Here is a 19,189-nt window from a genome sequence, read left to right as displayed (position 1 = left end):
GTTTTCTACGGGTTTGGATGGAGAATTCTAAAGGTGGATTTTACGGGTCCAGGGGATTTAGTAGAATTATGATCCCCGTGGTATGTTTGTTTTTCTTAGATTCACGATTCTCTCGGGATTTATAATCCACCAATTACCCATTTTGAATACCAGCTCCACCTCTAAGATTTGTTGGGAATTTATGAGGGATTTATGAAGCCACCTTTTTTTAACCTTGAAAGTCATACCACTACACCATATGGACCAATTTGAGACAAATCGATTTTTGGATTCGAGACACATATATATATGTCTTTAGTGCTTCCACTCATATAAGAGTCTCAAACAAAAAATATGAGTATCTTTAACTCTGATTTTTCCAGTACTCTTACAAGTGTCTTAAAATGTGTCTTTACAAAATTTAATAACTTTAATATATATCTAATTTATCATTTCTTTTTCATTATAATTCCATTTTATTTCCCTCCAAAACTCTAAACTTCCCCCCAAAATTCTCTCCATTTCCAATTTTCTAAATCTCTCACATTATTTTCCCTCTCAAATTTCCCCTCCAAAAATTTGTCTCACACCAAATCATTTTGAAAGATGATTTACATTAATTCCCACCATTTATTTTAGTTCCCACCTTTATTTTTGGTTGTTTTGAAATTTAGACAGTATTTAATTTAATAAAAATTGTGTCCTTAAATAAAACGCACTTGTCGAACTCTCTCTCTCTCACTTGTTTTCATTGCCTTCTCTCTTCTTCTCGAACCTTACTTTTCTCAGCTCAAAAAAAAAAAAACAAGAGAAAGATGAGTGAAATCGATTAATAGAAATCGAGTAAGAGAAACCGAAATCAATCGAAACCAGAAATTAAACCAAAAAAACTTCAACTGATGTATAATTTTCTGACCTAAAACTCGTATAAAAAACCCTAATTTACAAATCTTTCGCTCTTAGCTTGAAACTCTCAGTAGAAGATTCAATTGAAGAATTAGAAACCTTAGAAATCTCTATCTTCAGGTAAGAAATATACTGTTTACAGAAATCAAAATTATTTGGATTGATAAACCCTAAAAGTTTGATTTCTAATTTCTTTGTTTGAAATTTGCAGAAGAAGATTGAAGTAAAATATTTGGAGATTTAGATATTACCTCTAACCCTATTTGTTTGTTCGTTTCTCTGTATAGATCGAAATTATTTTTATTGATGAACCCTACAATTTTGATTTCTAATTTTTATGTTTGAAATTTGCAGAAGAAGATTGAAGTAAAATCTTTGGAGATTCAGGTATTACCTCGAAACCTATTTGTTTTTTTTTCTCTTTATAATTTGAAATTATTTTGATTGATAAACCCTAAAATTTGATTTCTTTTGTGTTTGAAATTTGCAGAAGAAGATTAAAGTAGAATCTTTGAAGGTTCAGGTATTACCTCTAACCCTATTTGTTTTCTTTTCTCTCACTATATTTTCCAAGTTGTGTGTTTGATTTATGTTTTTATGAAATGATTCTATTTAAGGTTTAATGCCTTTGGTTTTTCACTGTTGGTCTGTGAGATTTTGAAAGTTAAAAGTGTTTGATATTTAGCTTAGAGAGTAAGGTTCATGAGTATGATACAGGTGTATGATCTTTAACATGTTCTTGTTGTTGTAGAAGTGTTGAGTGCACTTATTTTTCTGCCAGTATTTTAACATGAGAGATGCTGCTTTTGTGCACAACTTCATCACTCAAAAGTCTATCTACTTTATCTCCTACTCTTGAGACAAAGTCGTATAAGTATGATAGTTTTCATACATATACATTTGATATTTCGAGCCAAGTTTACTCGCCTATCTTTTTCTCGAAATACGTGTTGGTAAGCTTTTCGCTTTAACCACTGTTCATCTTTATCCGTGACGGAAGTCATGATGAAGTTTCGATCGTGAAAATAGCTTTGATGACGATAGTCGTGAATAACGAGTATTATAACATTATAGAAGAATGTTTCAATGATTGAAATGTAGAGTTGAGATTATGTAACCAATTATGGATATAAGCATATATAGTGTGTTCGCACATTAGTATATAAATCCATGTGCCGGAAACCAAGTGTGTGCATTCGTGCATACCGTATTGGCGAATGAGACAGGTTGGGTACGTGTACCCGTACACGTTCTTGCGGAAGTTTTCAAACCGAAAATTTCTGTTGAGGTTAATTGTATGTTTGCAAACTGGAAAACCAGTCACCTTAGGTATGCGTACCCGTACGTGTACCCACGGAAGTTTTCGAACCAAAATTTTTTGATGAGTTTTCAAACTCAATTCTGGCAGCTAAGGTACCCGTACCCGTACGCGTACCCAAGCTGGTTATTTATCAAATCAGAAGTTCATGAACTTAAAACAATAAATCAATAAGGAATGCAATTCTTTGCAAACCATGGCTATATTGTTCATGAATAGATTCACGTCAATCAAACCGATTTTGTTTCAATTGTGTCTATGTATAAAAATCTAAGCAATTGAACAACTCTTGAACTAGTTCTTTTGAAGTCATTTGAACTAGTAGTGAAGAAGATGAATACGGTTAATATGAAAGTGCTCATATGGCTAACCATTGGTCAACCATTTGTGAACCAACCAAATGTACACTTTTAGGTACGGTTACTCAAACCTAAATGAAATACATTTCATGTGTGTGTGACAAGCTAAGTTTCGATCTAATGATTGAAAGATATTAGCTTGGAGAAATCAGGTTTTTCATCTAACGGTGAATATTGAATGCTTTGCTACCAAGTAACATAGATTGCAAAACCTGATTTGAAAACTATAAAAGGGGAACTCTAGCAACTGTGCAAAACTAATCCCCACACCTCATGTGTGGTACTAGTTAGTTTTTCTAGAGTCGTTTGTGATTCCAGAACATCTTGTTTCGCTACCATACGATTAAGATTATTATGAGGCGATTGATAACTCTAGGCTGTTCTTCGAGATAGTCCATACAGAGTGCTAATTGAAATATTGGGAGTGGTTGTTAGACCCCCTCTTTTTCAGGAAGGATGTCAAGGAGGAAAATGCTAGAAAGGATTTGTGAAGTGAAGAATAAAAATATCTATTGGGTTTTCCTTTACTTTTGCAACGGTAGGAAGGGTAAACTTGATATTAATACATATTATATTTAACATTCATATGTCGAAAAAGGCATAACAAAATAGAAAAATATGCACGTGCCGTTACGACACGGGTTAAGCCATAGTTAAGTTCATATAGGGAAACAAATACCAAGGAAGAAAAAGGTTTACCTAACTAGTGTTGGGACGGGTTGAAATGGATAGGTTGTTAGGATTGTTGGGTTCAAGAATGAGATATTAAATGATCCCACAGTAAATATTAATATATACTGAAGAAAAATACATATTGGAGGGAAAAATATGATCTCACAGTACATATTGATCCAACAATAAATATTGATACGTACAGAAGCAAAATACGTATCGAAAGAAAAAAAATGTATTTATCCAATAATACATATCAATATGTACTGAAGAAAAAATATTAAAGGAGAAGTGTATAATCGTATGATCATGCAACACCTTCACACAAAAAAAACATGATGTAAATAAAAAATAAAGGTAAACCAAAGAAAAATAATATCATACTGTTTAAACCATACTGTTTGACAAGACAAGCCTCGTCTTCTAAAATTGAGTACTAGATACAAACTTAAATCAAAACCCAAAATTAATGATTTAATATCTTCTTCTTCTTCTTTATGTACTTATTTGTGAATCTTCTTGATCTTCTTCTTTGCTTGTTTCACTTTTTTATCATCACTTATTATAGAATACACCTGGATTGGAAGGAGGTAAAGCATGATTACAGAGGACCAAATCGATCTCTAAAACGAAAACCCTAAAAACCCCAACAAAGAAGAAATAACGTATTAGAAAGTTGAAAACATAAGCTTATTGTAGTAGTTTCTTTGGTTTTTGTTCAACAATCCCCATCTCCATAGCTCTCTGATGTTAGAGAAGAAACTGAAAACATTAAAATAGATCTGATTCGGAAGATGTTTAAGGGCTTTGGTCGGAGGAAATTTATTTTTGGAATTTTTAAAAGTATATCATAACAATCCCATGTCGATGGATCGACGAGCAAAAATTCTGGTGCAGAAACATGTTTTTGAATGTGTGATTAAAACAGTTTGACGAGTGAAATATCACTAAATGGGTTCTCAACCGAATCGGAAAAAGGTGGAATTCTAGTTGTAAGATATCCAAGGAAATGGTACTTGGAATTGAGATCTCATTTAACGAACAAGATATCAAATAAAATTGATTAACCAGTAATTCTTAGTTCCTACTTTGTAGTACATGTAAATATAGTTGTTGTTTTTTTCTGACTCGCACATGTAGACTCGTATTTCGATCTAACTCATTACATTATGTACAAATATTAAAAAATTAGTAGTGTTATTTCGATCTATCCGCTTCGGCTCCCTTGACTAGGTTACCCATGAGGCTCGCTGGTAGACTAGCACAGTAACCTGTTCAATTAATATAGGAGTATGTTGTTGGAGCTTAGCTTGTTAGGCTTCCAACTGGTCTAGGTCATATTTTTTATCTAATATAAAAATATTGTTATTAGAAAAAAATAATTAATCTGATTCGATATATACGTGCCTAACTTGTCGCGGGTAGAAAATGGTATCTCACTTAAATATTTCTTTGAATATCATCTACAGACAGAACCATATATCACATAATGAAAAATAAACAATCTAACATATAATAGGGGTTGTTTGGTAATCATTATTTTAATGGATTATCAGCTTATAATCCATTATGCAGATTATAATGGATTCTATATGTGTTTGGTAACCATTATAATAATTGGTTATTTTAATCATAATTGAAAAAATCCATTATTTCCATAAACAGAAAAAAGTTATTTTAAAAATTTATTATAATCAATTATTTTTTCTAAGGAACTCAAATTGAATTTTTTCTTCTTATTTTCTCTAAACTATCAAGAGAGAGACAAAAAAACAACATATGGCTAAAAAAATATCCTAGATCATTATTATTTCCTCTCCTTTTTTAGATCATCATTCTACGATAATCAATTATCTGAAAAAAGTGTTTGGAAAAATTTATTTTTAAAATGAGTATATCAAAATCATTTATCAATTTATGATTATCTATAATCATAAATAGATAATCATAAATTTTACCAAACAAGGCCATAACTTATGCTGAACCAGATATAAACAGCCAAGAAGGTAAGTTTACTTGCAGGACAATTCCGAGTTTCTCAAATTGAATTTACAATTTTATCCTTGGTTAAAAATTTCAACTTACCTTTTTTTTATTTATTTCTTGTTTACCATTGTAAACCAAAAATTATTCATTTTCTGCTTCCTCCTATATATTAACATCCTGGTATGTTTTCCACTAATCAAATGAAGACAAAAAAAAATGCACTGCCGGTGCACATAGGATGGTGAGATTTATCTTTCTCAATCAAGATTTACATGAATGTTCGGAAGTCAACTACTAGGCCACAGAATTCAGCTCTATTGTTTTTATACAGTTTCTAAGCAAATGCATAAGAATTAATCTAATAGATAACCAGAAAGTCAACTTCATAATGTATCATCTACAGACAGATAATATTATTCTATTATTTAGATTTTTATATATCTTGTAAGGTCAGGTCATACCTCTCATTCATGACTCGAAGTTCGAACAAAAGCCTCATCTCACAATTTCAATCTATTCTTTTATTGAAATCAAGAGCTACCTTCCCTGACTTTGCAGTGTCAACTGAGGAAGGCTTATACTCTAGATAAATATATTCCAATTTGGTGTACAAATTATTATATCTAATTAATTACTGCAACAACTAAATTAGAGTTCTACTAAGGAAGGCTTAATTCGATTTTCATGCCTAATTCCGCCGCATCTGCTGCTAGCATATGTTCAAGTTGCCGCTTCACATTACTGTTAAATGGTTTTTCTTGGAAGAGATCACAAAATTTGGTGCAATAATGTATGACATTCAACCCAGTTAGTAGCAGAAAAATAGCTGTATCATAGCTTGATTGGCAGGTATGGTGATTAATTTATTAATCCAAATTTCCAACAAAAGGGTTCGCAAACATTGCATCTACATCCATAATCATCATAACACAATACTTTGGGCTACATTTGTCAAATTTGAACCCCCAATTTTTCTTAAATCATCACTGAATTTTGCTGAAAATGGTGGATTATGGAAGTGTACGTCGACTATGTCTGTTATTAGTCTGTTATTTCTCTGCGATTTCGATGACCACAAGTAGTGTAGTAGTGTAAGAAGAAAGCAATAAGGAGATTGTTGGTGTTGAGAAGAGAAGAATAGGATGAGAAAACAGAAAGAATAATAGGGTTCTATGATGAGAAAGATAGATTTCTCTGAAAGAGTTGTTTTAATTATAATTTGATAATAATAATAATGTGTCTTACAAGAACTTAATAAGCCTGTTTATATAGGCATGATAAGAACCTAAAAATAATAAAAACTCTAAACGAAGAAAAATAAGGAAACTCTAAAAGAAGAAGTTTTAGACTTGTAACACAAGTAAACCAAAATAAAAGCAAAGAATCAACCGTGACAGTTGATACAGCATAAAGGAATCAACTGTGAAAGTTGATACAGCATAAAGGGATCAACTGTCATTGTTGATACGAAACAATTGGATCAACAAGGACAGTTGATACATTGAAAACAGGTAGATGTCCTACATCAACAAGTGCTACACCAAAGAAGGCAATGACACTGCCATTCTCAAGTAACTATATCCCAACATGGTCTTCTGATCACATCAAATATTTCAATGGTGGTAATGAGATTCAACTCAACCTTGATAACTTCACTGGTAAGTACCAATTGGATATTTATCCAAATCTATATTTACATATTCGCAGTGATGTGGTTCTTATTATTGGCGATGAATGTAGGTACTTGGTTTCACTCAAAGGGGTCTTATTTGTTTGGATACTTCCACATGCACATTAAGTTAGTAGCAGGGGACTCGGCCGGTACTGTGACTGTTTTTTATCTAAGTTGCCGTTCATTCATAGCAATCTAAATACTACTGATTATTTTAAGCAGCTAGACGTACCCTTCAACACTACTGATTTTCCGAATACAAACATTATGATACTGAGTCTGTCTGTAATGAATAATGCAGTTATCCTCAAATGGGAATGAGCATGATGAAGTAGACTTTGAGTTCTAGGGGAACAGGACAGGGGAGCGCTACATTCTACAAACAAATGTCTTCACAGGCGGTGTGGCCAACAGGGAGCAGAGGATCTACCTGTGGTTGGACCCAACCGAAAAATACCACACCTACTCAGTCCTCTGGAACTCTTATCTCATCACGTAAGTGTCCGATCCCTCCAATACGTACCCCATTCGGCCATTCATATTTAATGCCTAGCTGAAATTACGAAAGCTAATTTGTACTGTATGAATTATGTATGTACACGTGTGGATTCTTTGTTGATGATATCTCTATCAGGATATTCAAGAACACTGAAAATTTAGGAGTGAAATTTGCATCAGAGCAACCCATGAAACTGTATTCGAGTTTGTGGAACGCTGACGACTGGGCAACTAGGGGTGGACGGGAAAAGACTGATTGGAGCAAGGCACCATTTGTTGCTTCCTACAAGGGATTCTACATTGACGCTTGTGACGCAACATTGGATGACGAATTTTGTGAAACAGGAAAAAGTGGTGGAATCAGAAGGAATACCGAGACCTTGATGCAGCTCAGTACAGGAGGCTCATGTGGGTGCATAGGAAATTCACCATCTACAACTATTGCACTGATAAGGCTAGGTTCCCTAAGAGGCCTATAGAATGCAAAGTAAACAAAGACGCGTAATTCAACATTTTTATTCAAAAGACTAATTGTTTCTTTCATTATTTTATTTTTTACAACAAATATATGTTATATTCTGTATATCAAAATTATGAAATTTTTAATATCCAATAAATTGAGTGTGTTTTATTTTAGTCTTGGGAGCTCTACACGGCCTAGTACATGTGGACTGACGCATAGATTAACCCTGCGCAGTTTTTGGGTTGCTTCCGGTGAGACCCGCTCCGTTTGTCTCAGTTAGATGTCTACTTGCCTTCGAATTAGTTTCATAGTTAAACCGGAATTCTGATTTTTCCCTCTTATATAGGGTATACCTCTACCTTTCAATTTCCTCCTCTCTCTCTCTCTATATATATATATATATATATATATATATATATATATATATATATATATATATACCAGTGCTTTAGATTAACATCTTACAAATTACTCTGGCTTTTGATTTTTTTTCTTCTTCTTTTTGTTCTGAAAAGCCTGAAGATCAAACTAAAAGACATACTCGGTTCTCAGGAATGGTCGGAAACATCTTTTCCTTGTGGTCTTATATTTCTTCGTTACCGAAGTTTTACGAGATGATCAAGAAGCGAGCAGTTAAGGATTTCTCATTGAACCGAGCTTCCAATGCTTTCAATGGTTTAGAAACCTTTCTAGCCCGTACACAAATCATCTACGTACTCGTATCTCTGTTCAAATATTTAATATATGCCAACGGGAAACCAAGACGTTACCAATTATACGCGTTAACTGTTGAAAGCATTATCTACGTAGCGGCCTTTCCATGTTTTCGCCCTCCACTCGTTAAAACGGAGAAAAGGAGTTCATCAGTTTTTGGAAAGTATGACACATTCTTTAACAAATGCATGCAGAATATAAAGCCATTCGACAATATGATGTCGAAAATTAACTCAAAGATTCTTGAGTATCATCCAGATGAATGTTCCCCGGGTTTTGACTTTCTTGTAAGTTTTCTCAACTTCGAGATTTGGTTTATCCTTCTAGGGTTTAAAAACTTCATGGTGGTTACTCCTTGCTTGGGTTGTTTTGTTGCTCTGATCCAACTGATACTATACGCACTAAAAGAGAGAAAAATTGCTCTGATCCAACCGATACAATACGCACTACATGAGAAAAAAATATCTGTTGTCCATGTCGAGGCATCAGAAGGAATAGATGGATGGAGAAGAAGGATTCGCGAAACATAAAATCAAGCTCCTAAAAGCCTCGCGTTTCATCCAAGACTCTTCCAAGATGATGCCCGTGGAAAGAAAGATGATCATGCATGGACAGGTGGCCCAAAGCAAAATCAAGATCCTGGGCCCAGTGGTCCTGGCGTTTAGAACACAGATAAAAGAAAAAATTGTTTATTTTTTTCTTTTTTGATAGCAAGAATTGGTATAATTTTTAATTTATGAATAAATTCTGAGAGCATCTCTAATGCAAGGGGTTAATGTTTTAAATTACATGACACTTAGGATTTAAGACTTTGTCCACAAAATTTCCATCTTTAATTGTGGATACAAAATACCGCACACCAATAAAGTATGTGAAATAATAATTATCAAGACCGAGCGAAGACAACCGCGTACAACTTATCCAGAATGATGTATTATGTGATTTCATGTTAATCACGAGTAAAGTGTGAAGAGCTATGCGGTGTTAGGAGTACGTGCGAGAAGAGTCAATGTAAGCGTGCGTTAATGACGTATGCCGGATCCGAAAATAAGGGATTTAATAGCTATCATCCACTATGTAAACACCTATATAAGAGGTCGAGCGACCTTGTATTAGAGAGAGATCTTTTTGAGAACTTAGACAAGAAACTTAGGAGAGAGAAAGATTATTTGGAGAGCAAGTTAGGGTTTTCTCGTTACTTTGTATCCAGTCTGAAGATCTTAATGAATGTTCTTGTGATTTTTATGATGATTACTTAGATTGTTCAATGGATTACTCTAAGGGTGTAGTTGTAGGATTTCCTGCAACTACATTTTGGCGCTAGAAAACAGCTCGGAGTGATATACCATGTTGGTGAATTTACTTGAAAAACAAGCTTCAAATTATTCATAGTTTTTCGTTATTAGAAGTTTAGATCTAAAAGTTTCAATAAACAATTACAATCTCAGAAAAATGATCTTCATCCTTTGAGCATTCAATTCTGAAAAAACAATTTGTAGCGCCCCCAAAGCTAGCAGCTAACTAATCCAAGAGGTTAACTAAATAAAGAGACACTAAAGATCTAAATCATATACTTAAACATTCAATTAAGAAATCTTCTACAAAACTTAACCGTAAAAACTATCTACTCTCTGAAATATATATACAAGAACTACTCTCAAGTGATACATATATAATAGTCATTTAGTTTGCAAAAAGAATACACAACATAATAAACATAGCATAAGTTAACTAATTAACGAAGTCAAATCCTCGAAGCTTTCGCTGCACAACTCTGATCTGTCTCTGAAACTGAAAGTGGGAAAGGGTGAGCACATCATCCCTAAAAGGGGTGTCCAGCTGGAATAACATTTAACTTTAAAGAAATCATGAGCAAGAGTTGGAAAACAATTCATGTTTTCCAAAACATCAAAGTGACTAAGTCACTGGAAATGCACAAACAATGAATATGGACAAGTTCCTTCTTCAAACAATATATAATAGTGATGCCGGGTTTTTCCACACCTACATAGCTATATTGATGCCGGGTTTTTCCACACCTAATAAGCGTAAAAGCTGAATTCATGTTGATATAAATGAAGGAGTGTATCCTATATACCACACGTGGAAATTCTCATTTCCCATAACAATTCATATTGACAACAAAATATTACAGGTCCTTTCTAATTCATGGAAAGATTCAAAGAATCAACAGAACAATCATAATACAAACTAAATAATGCATGAAATGCACAAACTGACAATGCATGAGTTTGTTAAACATAAACTTTTGTAAAGGAAACAACAATGGCTTCAAAAGAGTTAAAAGTATTCCCACCTCTTTTGATGACAAGCCACTCCTACCTCGAGATCCACGATCCACTGGTTCATCATTTGAATTGATCGTTGTTAATAAAATAACTGTTAATCACACAAGCACTCTAAGAATTTATCCAAAAGGATCATACAAGGCTCAAACAAGTCTAACTAATGGTTCTAAGCCCCATTCATTTTAAATTTTTTTTCATCGATTCAATTGAATAGAAATCATCAAAAAAATAGGCTTGAAATGGTAGTTACAATGTTGGGTTCGGTTAGTTCGTGTTTTCTATTTTCCCTAGATTCCTAACCGAACTCACTGAACTGAAGAGCACGAAGAATATTTTGGTTACTTGTGATTCAGACTTTGTCACCGAACTGTAGAATTCGGTTGTTTCGCAAAGAAATTGTAAAATTTCCATTAATCAAACTGTAGGGTTAAGCATACAAAGAAATTTTTTATGTAACTGAACCTTTACTGATCAAACTATCTCTTTATTTATGAACGTGAGTAAGAATCTGTGGCGCAATGGTAGCGCATCTGACTCAATGTCAGAAGGTTGTGTGTTCAAATCACGTCAGATTCACTGTCCCACACGAGGTATATCTGCGAAAGACTATGAATTTCCTCAAAATATGTTGAGTTCATTCGAGATGAATCCATATTTGAAGTTTAAATTACGTATGGATGTAGTACATCGCCAAAGAAAAGGTAATTCTCGGGTTCAAATTGTTCTTGAACTTGAATGCAAGCAGAGATAGAAGGAAACTGTGCACGATAAGTTACTTCAAGTAGGAAGAGTTGGAAGGAAACGAGTGTTAACTGTAGGTTACTAGAATTTTTTTTTCTTTCAAGTATTTATGTAAAATCATATTAAAATAGTAACAAAATTTACGTGTTGTCTCTAATTTTTAGTCATTTCATTTCAGCATCATCAGTTTATTTTACGATTTTTGCAGAAACATTCTACAACAAAAGAACTGAGTTGTCTATTATTAACCTAAAATGTATGCATTCCTCTGGACAATCACTAATGCATTAAAAACATGTACATCGTTTAAGAAAAGGAAAAACCCCTATGTTAAGAAAACAAAATAAGGTACTTCACTAGGAAAAGAATAAATTATGGGAATAAAAGCATCGCCAATGGGTGACTGAGGTCGAAAAGCTGAGTTAAATTGTACTGGATATGGAAGAGGTTGTTCTTGATGGATTCACCATCTACTTTCAAATAATTGAAATGACCTTTCAGTTAATTCTGTGTAACTACTTCCATATGTTTTTGATTCAATTTAACCAGAATGATTGACAACACTTATGAGTTTTTCAATTTTATAAACGTGTTCGCATATTTGAATTCCTAGAAAGGTTTGATAGATTGGGTATACAATCTCTACGTACAAGGTTGTTTACCCTTCAATTCTTATTCGTCTTCTCCTGTTTCTTCGAAAGATACTGAAGAAGACGATGTTAACATTCAAAGAAAATAATGTAGGATGTTGACATTCAAAGAAAATCTGTAACAAATACAATGTTAACATGGATAAAATTTGGGATCGAGAAAGAATGAAAATGCAAGGAAGGTTACAGTGTATAAATATGAAGAAAGAATATGAGAAGTCGAGGGCAGTTTAACGACATAGATTTGGTTTCAAATTAGATGACTAGGAGCTATCAAATTGGATTCAAAGGTAATGTCATGCTACGCTTTACGTTCATCTTTACAGTTGTTTCCATGTCGTTTTTTATAAACATGTGTTACTATTTTTCTATTTTGGTTGAGCATGATATATGTAATAATGTAGACTACAGCAGGTATGAATATGTAGGCATCTATGTAGGGCTGTTAATTTTTTTTGTTTGTTTGAGATTACTGATTTTATTTAAAAGGGTTAAATTTTCTCATATGCAATTCTATTGTAATGACATTTAATCCAAAGTTTTTCATAAGAAAAACAGTTTTATATTATTTTTTTCATCTCGACATGTATTTAATGAAATACTTTTTATTCCTTTAATGTACATGTATTTTAGGTGTCTAATGAGACAATATTACAATAATTTTCATATCGACATGTAATTTATGAAATAGATGTGAACATGATGGGGGTCTAAGTAACTAAATATGCACAACAACTATTTTATTTTCTCTTTTTGACAATTTTTCGACCCCATAACCTACGGAGTCCACAAACTAGAACACTGCATGAGACAAATACACCGGAGAAATTTCATTAAATACTTGCAATATGTCAATAATTATACCAACGCCAACAACCAGCACCGGGGTCAGAACAATTTATATGAGACTTGATATGATCCAAGATATTCCTTGATGAAGTAAGCATGAACTAGGATCTCTAGCTTCAGATACCCCGTAACCAGAAGGACATTCATAAGAGATGAATGCAAGTAATTAGGCTTAGCTCAAATTCATTTCTTCAAATTGCATCTTATATATGCTCCAAATAAGATGCAACTTCAAATGGCTTAAACGGATTATTCAATGCCACAAAATAAAAAATATAAAATTTAACTAACAAGTCTAATGGGGAAGAGAGCCAATCAATTACCACAATATGATCTCTTGCTCCCGGTGCCCACCAATACGCTCTAAAATATAAGCTGCAGTATTCTCATCTGAAACATGTAAGATTGTGAATAGTATTTCAATATTGTTGACATCTCTATTCGAATTCGAACAGTACTCATCCTTCAATCATGCAGTGGATGCCAACTTTCCAAACGCGCACTTGTTAGCAAGCAACCAGCTCTTCTCCGAGATCTTTCAAAGAAACAAGGCTGTTCATATGCGGAATCACTTGAACCTCCGGTCGTGGACCTTCAACACACCATAGTATCTTTGAAGTTTTATCTTTAGGGTCACAAGCCCAGAGGAAGCCATCTTGCCATAGCAGAATTTCACTCTTTGTTAGGGATAATAGTTGACACTTCTGGGTTAAACTTGATTCCCATTTTCTGCTGAACTCCCTGATCCAAGTAAAAGAGTTAAAGAAGGTATGCTCTTTTGTACGAGTACCACGTCGGCAGTTGTTCATATTTCTCTTCTTGAATACCCATATATCCATCATAGGTTCACCTCGGTTTTTGTAACGAAGACACAGGTATAGATTCCCTTCAAGGGACCCAAGATTAATGTTATCACAGGAACCCGCAGGAATATGACAAGGTGGCGATGGGAGAGATCGTAATTTTCCGTCTGTTAAATTAAAAGCTACAATATCACAGTTAGATCTTTTGTTTAACCAATGAAGAACCCCATTAGCAAAAACGCCAAAACCCTGAAACATATAGGAAGTACAGGCAATTTCTTGTATGTCTCTCCACCCGCTGCCATCACCAAGAGTGTAAACTTGGATGTGCTGTTCCTCGTTTTCTAAGTAGCGAATCCTAACAACCTTGTACGCATCGGTGGAATGACAATACCCGAATCCAACACATTGAAAATATTCATCAACACTCATATCTTGAACACGAATACGTTCACCAGTAATGGGATTGAAAATGTACATAACATGACCGAATTTAGGGTCACAAGCTCTGTAACATACTAAACCATTGCAAGAACCAACTAACCTGAAGGAAAAAAAATTAGTATCTACATGGCTTAACTGTGTAACTATCTTGTTAAAATATTCCGATGCCTTGTTGCAATTAGAATTAACCATCTCTCCCGGTGGTTCTCCGTAGTAGAGTTCGACAGGACGGTAATACTTAGGAAAATCTGCGAAAAGCATACCGATCTTGGGTTTCTCCAAGAGACTTCGCCAGAGTCTGCATACTTTTCTGCACTGTAAGACGGATTTGACAGGTAATCGACTAAATATTTCTTGTATGATATCAGAACTCAAATTCTCCATGGTAATCGACTAAATATTTCTTGTATGAGTTCGGTTAGTTCGATAAAAAATTTCACATAATTCCAAGCCGAACTTCTGTCTGTAACTTCCATTTTCAACTCATTTTGATGATTACTACTCATTTTTTCAACCAAAAATGAATGACAAGTAATGGGTTTGTTATAATTTTGATTTTGATTTTGTTTTCTTAATGATTTAAAGTAAGCTACATATAGAGGTGGCGGTGGTGGTGATTTGAGGTGGTGGTGGTGGTCGGTGGTGGCGGTGGTGGTGGCGTCGGTGGTGATGGGAGGAGGTGGTTATATATATAGGTGGTGGTGGCGGTGGTGGTGATGGTGATGGGAGGAGGTGGTGGTGATGGTGATGGGAGGAGGTGATTATATATATATGTGAAGGGTAGGTTAGTCATTTCTACACTTTAGGACACCCCTTATAAATTTAGGGTAGACATTTGTATCACTGGGTAGTCCCCCACCAAAATGGGCTAGTGCCCAAAAAATGGTTCTGAATTTTTTAAAAAGGTGCTCTTATTCAATCGGGGGCCCAACCCCAGGGCCTAGAACTGATAGAAACAAGGGAAAGTTAGGTGCAGGCCTAAAAAAATAATATTTTTGTTGTTAAGACCAAAATTATTCTTTGTTTTCGTGACGCTCATAATTATATGAAATATCCTAATTTTTCAGGGTTATCATTGGCAACGCGATTTGGATATAACATATAAAAAAAACGTGTCTTGGAATTTTACAAATTTTATATCGTTGGAAATCTTTAAAAGAGAGCTACGCAACGAGTACAAACAACAATATCAAAAAAAAAAACGAAAAATTCGGAGGTGATCATCATTTTAGGGAAACATAACCAACACAACTCATTCAGAACAACATCATCATCTTCTTTTCTGTTTCAATAACCTTCATATTCAAAAGCAACATAACCAACACAACTCAGTTTAGAAACCCAATAAACTCGATCAGCATCAACACTTGTACACCAACTATCAAACACATTGTATCACCGGGTCAATTTCTGCAATTCAATTTTTTCTCCAATTCATACATGCAATTACTCAATTTCATCACAGATCCGATAAGATCTTCATCCACTTATTTCTTATCTGTCAAACCATAATCCTTGCCATCGACTCAAACCAATTTCTTCACTCTAATTTCTTGATAACATCAACCCGAATTTCGATTTAATCCAACCCCTAAATCATCTGCCATTTTTCAGATATCAACAGTAAAAGTTCTTCTCGACTTCAAACTGAAAATTTTTCTGCAAATCAAACCCAACACAGATCTGATCCACCTAGACGCTTCAATTCAGTCAAACCCTAACTCAAAGCAAATAAAGTTAAAACTTAAAAACAAAAAATCCAAATCCATCTAAACTGATCGAAAAATAGAAAATTTGATAAGAATCAAGAGTTGAAATTGATAGAACTTGGAATCTGAATTACACTTTTGAAAGAAAATCGAAAGCTTGTTCTTCTTCTCCTCTCGCCTGTCCGTTAGTTTTCTAAAAGAAATCCCAGCCGCAGAAAAACACTAGTACCATCAACAATCAGTAATGGCACATCAACGCACATCTGAGCTCCTTTTCATAATTCCCGTAAAGATGCATCTTGGGGCCGGTGGATATTCCACATTTTTCTAAAAGTTCAGTTTTATATTACTTTAGTGTACTAATTGTGGTTATTTCTTGTGTTTTCTACATCTAAGAGTAGATTTCCTAGTAAGGTCCATCGCCAGTCTTATAAGTTTTCTTTGAGGCGTGCTCTTTAATCTCTTTGTTATACAGAGCGTATTTGGTTTGATAGTGTGTTTTCTAATATTCATACCTGAAGTTTTCTCCTCATTTACCATACAACCCCAAAAATTTACTCACGCCCGTCTTTAGCATACAATCCTAAGCACACTTATAGCAATCTGACCTTAAGACTACAGCTCACCAACAAACTCAACCAAGTCCAAGGCCATTCTAAGCCCACTGTGAACATACCAGCCTGGAATTGCCAAGGTATCAACAACCAAACTTCAATACAACATCTACAAGGTCTAGTATCATTGCATAAACCCGGTATACTATTCCTTTCGGAAACTTTAGCAAATGACCGACATTTCTCAAATCTTGCTCGATCGCTTCCATTTCAAAACCTAACCTCAGTTCCTAAATTAGATCGTATAGGTGGACTATGCCTTATGTGGAACAACCTAAATATTCGGGTTCTTATTCAGTCCCAAAGTTACATTCACGTCATCATTACTCCCCCAGTTCCGGCACAACCTTGGTTATGCACATGCATCTACGGTCCTCCTCATACAGATGCTAGAATAGATTTTTGGCAAGATTTCCCAACAATCTTCCCAAATACCAACAACTCAACTCCTTAGATCCTAATAGGGGATTTTAAGGAAATAATGGATCAACCGGAGAAAAAAGGAGGCAGACAAGTCACTTATAGTCAGACTCAACCGTTGCTAACAATGATCGACCAAATGGGTTTTATCGATCTGGGATTTCGTGGAAATCCATTCACTTGGACAAACAACCAACAGGGTCAAGACAATATCATGTAAAGACTTGATAGAGCAATTGCAACCCAGCACTGGAGAACAGCGAACCCTCATGCAGGAGTCACCCACCTTCCAAGGATTGCGTTGGATCACGCACCTATACTGCTACACACCAAAGAAATTGACTGGAAATGGAAAAAATTTACAAGTTTGAACATATATTGCTGACGCATCCACAACTCAAGCAAATCGTTGAATCCGCTTGGACACAACAAAGAGACTCTGATTCTACCCTGGATCTTCAACTCAGGTTAATCACAACAGGAAAAACACTAATGGAATGGAACATGAACACTTTTGGACATCTTCCAACGTCAATTCACAAATCAACAGCTCAAATTGCGATGGCTCAACATCAATGTTCTATTCTCATCGATGAAGAACTAAATTTTTGGATAAATCGCAACAAATTGTGATGGCTCAACATCAATGTTACTTCAATGCCATGCAACATACTGGCAGCAAAGGTCCGGAATTTAATGGCTCAATCGGGGGACAATAATACAACCTTCTTCAGTACCAAGGAAACCATCCACCGAAGCCGCAACAAAATAAAGAAACTACAGGATCAGCAAAACAACTGGGTCAGCGATAAAGATAAAGTGATCCAGATCATCCTTGATCATTTCACTACTCAATATACAGCACCAAATACAATGCTGGACGAATAAATCTTTGAAGATATACCTCCACGATTGACACCAACTCAATGTGACCAACTCTCGGCGGCTGTAACAGTAAAGGAAATCAAGAAAGCGTTGTTCTCCATCAAATCTGAAAGTGCTCCTGGTCCATATGGATACACTAGTAAGTTTTTTAAAGTTTTCTGGGAAACCACTCATCTTCAATTAATTGCGATGGTTCGAAGTTTTTTCGATAATTTGAACATACACCCTCTCATGAATCATAGAAACCTCACACTAATTCCAAAAGTTGACAACCCAACAAAACCATCCCAATTCAGACCTATAAGCCTCTGCAACATAACTTACAAAATCATCTCAAAAATCCTAGTCAACCGATTACGCCCTCTTCTTTCATTATTAATAAGTCCTTATCAAAGTGCCTTCGTACCTAAGAGATCTATACATGATAACATCACAATTGCAGGTGAGCTATTTCATCACATCAAAACTTCATCAACTGCTAAAATCTCAAAAATAGCTCTCAAACTTGACATCCAAAAAGCCTATGATAGCCTTGACTTGGGATTTATCAAAAAGGATTTTACAAAACTAGGATTTCCATCAATATTTGTGGAATATATCATGTTATGTATCAAATCAGTAACTTACTCAGTCAACATCAATGGTATACCATATGGATTCATTACTCCTACCAGAGGCATCAAACAAGGTGATCCCATTTCCTCTTACATTTTCATCATATGTGCGGAAATTCTCTCAAAAAATCTTGCCAAACTAGAAGCAAAATGATGTTTCTCAAAAGTTGTAGTAATATAGTGGTAAAAACTGGGTTCTTTTCAGATTTGTGAAGGGAATAATTTTTTTTTTAGATTTAAGTAAAACTTAGAATTGTAGAAAATTTAGTTAACAAGTGATATGAATTTTTATGGAGAAGACTGGGGCTATGGATTCCACTAATTACCAATATCAAAGTGATTTATATTCTCTAATTATAATTATGCAAATCCTTCATTTAAATTGATTCTTAATATTGCAAAAGTTGATTTTTTAGAAATAACAATTGTAAATCGAAAGTATGGGACATCAAAACCCTAGGCTAGCATGCTCCATCAATTGAAATAACAATTGTTTAACAAAAACCATTTTATCTATTTATTTATCAAGGAAAATAATCATAGAATAATTGCACAAATTAAATAAAATAGAGATTACCACATTT

At 34.5% G+C, this 19,189-nt stretch overlaps 1 protein-coding gene, 1 non-coding gene and 1 pseudogene across 2 annotated transcripts; 2 read left to right on the top strand and 1 right to left on the bottom strand.

Annotated features, from left to right (window-relative positions):
- The first annotated feature begins 6,008 nt into the window (after nt 1-6,008).
- LOC113329687 lies at nt 6,009-7,895 on the top strand (annotated as a pseudogene).
- A 3,485-nt stretch (nt 7,896-11,380) lies between these two features.
- TRNAL-CAA lies at nt 11,381-11,452 on the top strand. Its single transcript has one exon. It is a non-coding gene; the product is annotated as a tRNA-Leu (tRNA).
- Nucleotides 11,453-13,622: 2,170 nt separating this feature from the next.
- LOC113329686 (F-box protein At3g07870-like) lies at nt 13,623-14,747 on the bottom strand. The gene has a single exon (XM_026576530.1). It carries the CDS (start codon nt 14,745-14,747, stop codon nt 13,623-13,625), a length of 1,125 nt encoding a protein of 374 aa, XP_026432315.1.
- Nucleotides 14,748-19,189: the final 4,442 nt, after the last annotated feature.

This window comes from Papaver somniferum, unplaced genomic scaffold, assembly GCF_003573695.1.
Source record: "Papaver somniferum cultivar HN1 unplaced genomic scaffold, ASM357369v1 unplaced-scaffold_117, whole genome shotgun sequence".
Classification (NCBI taxonomy): Eukaryota; Viridiplantae; Streptophyta; class Magnoliopsida; order Ranunculales; family Papaveraceae; genus Papaver; species Papaver somniferum.
This window is presented reverse-complemented; position numbering and strand designations above follow the sequence as displayed.

Coding starts and splice junctions, on each gene's coding strand:
- LOC113329686 (XM_026576530.1), bottom strand. CDS start 14,747: ATGGAGAATTTGAGTTCTGATATCATACAAGAAATATTTAGTCGATTA.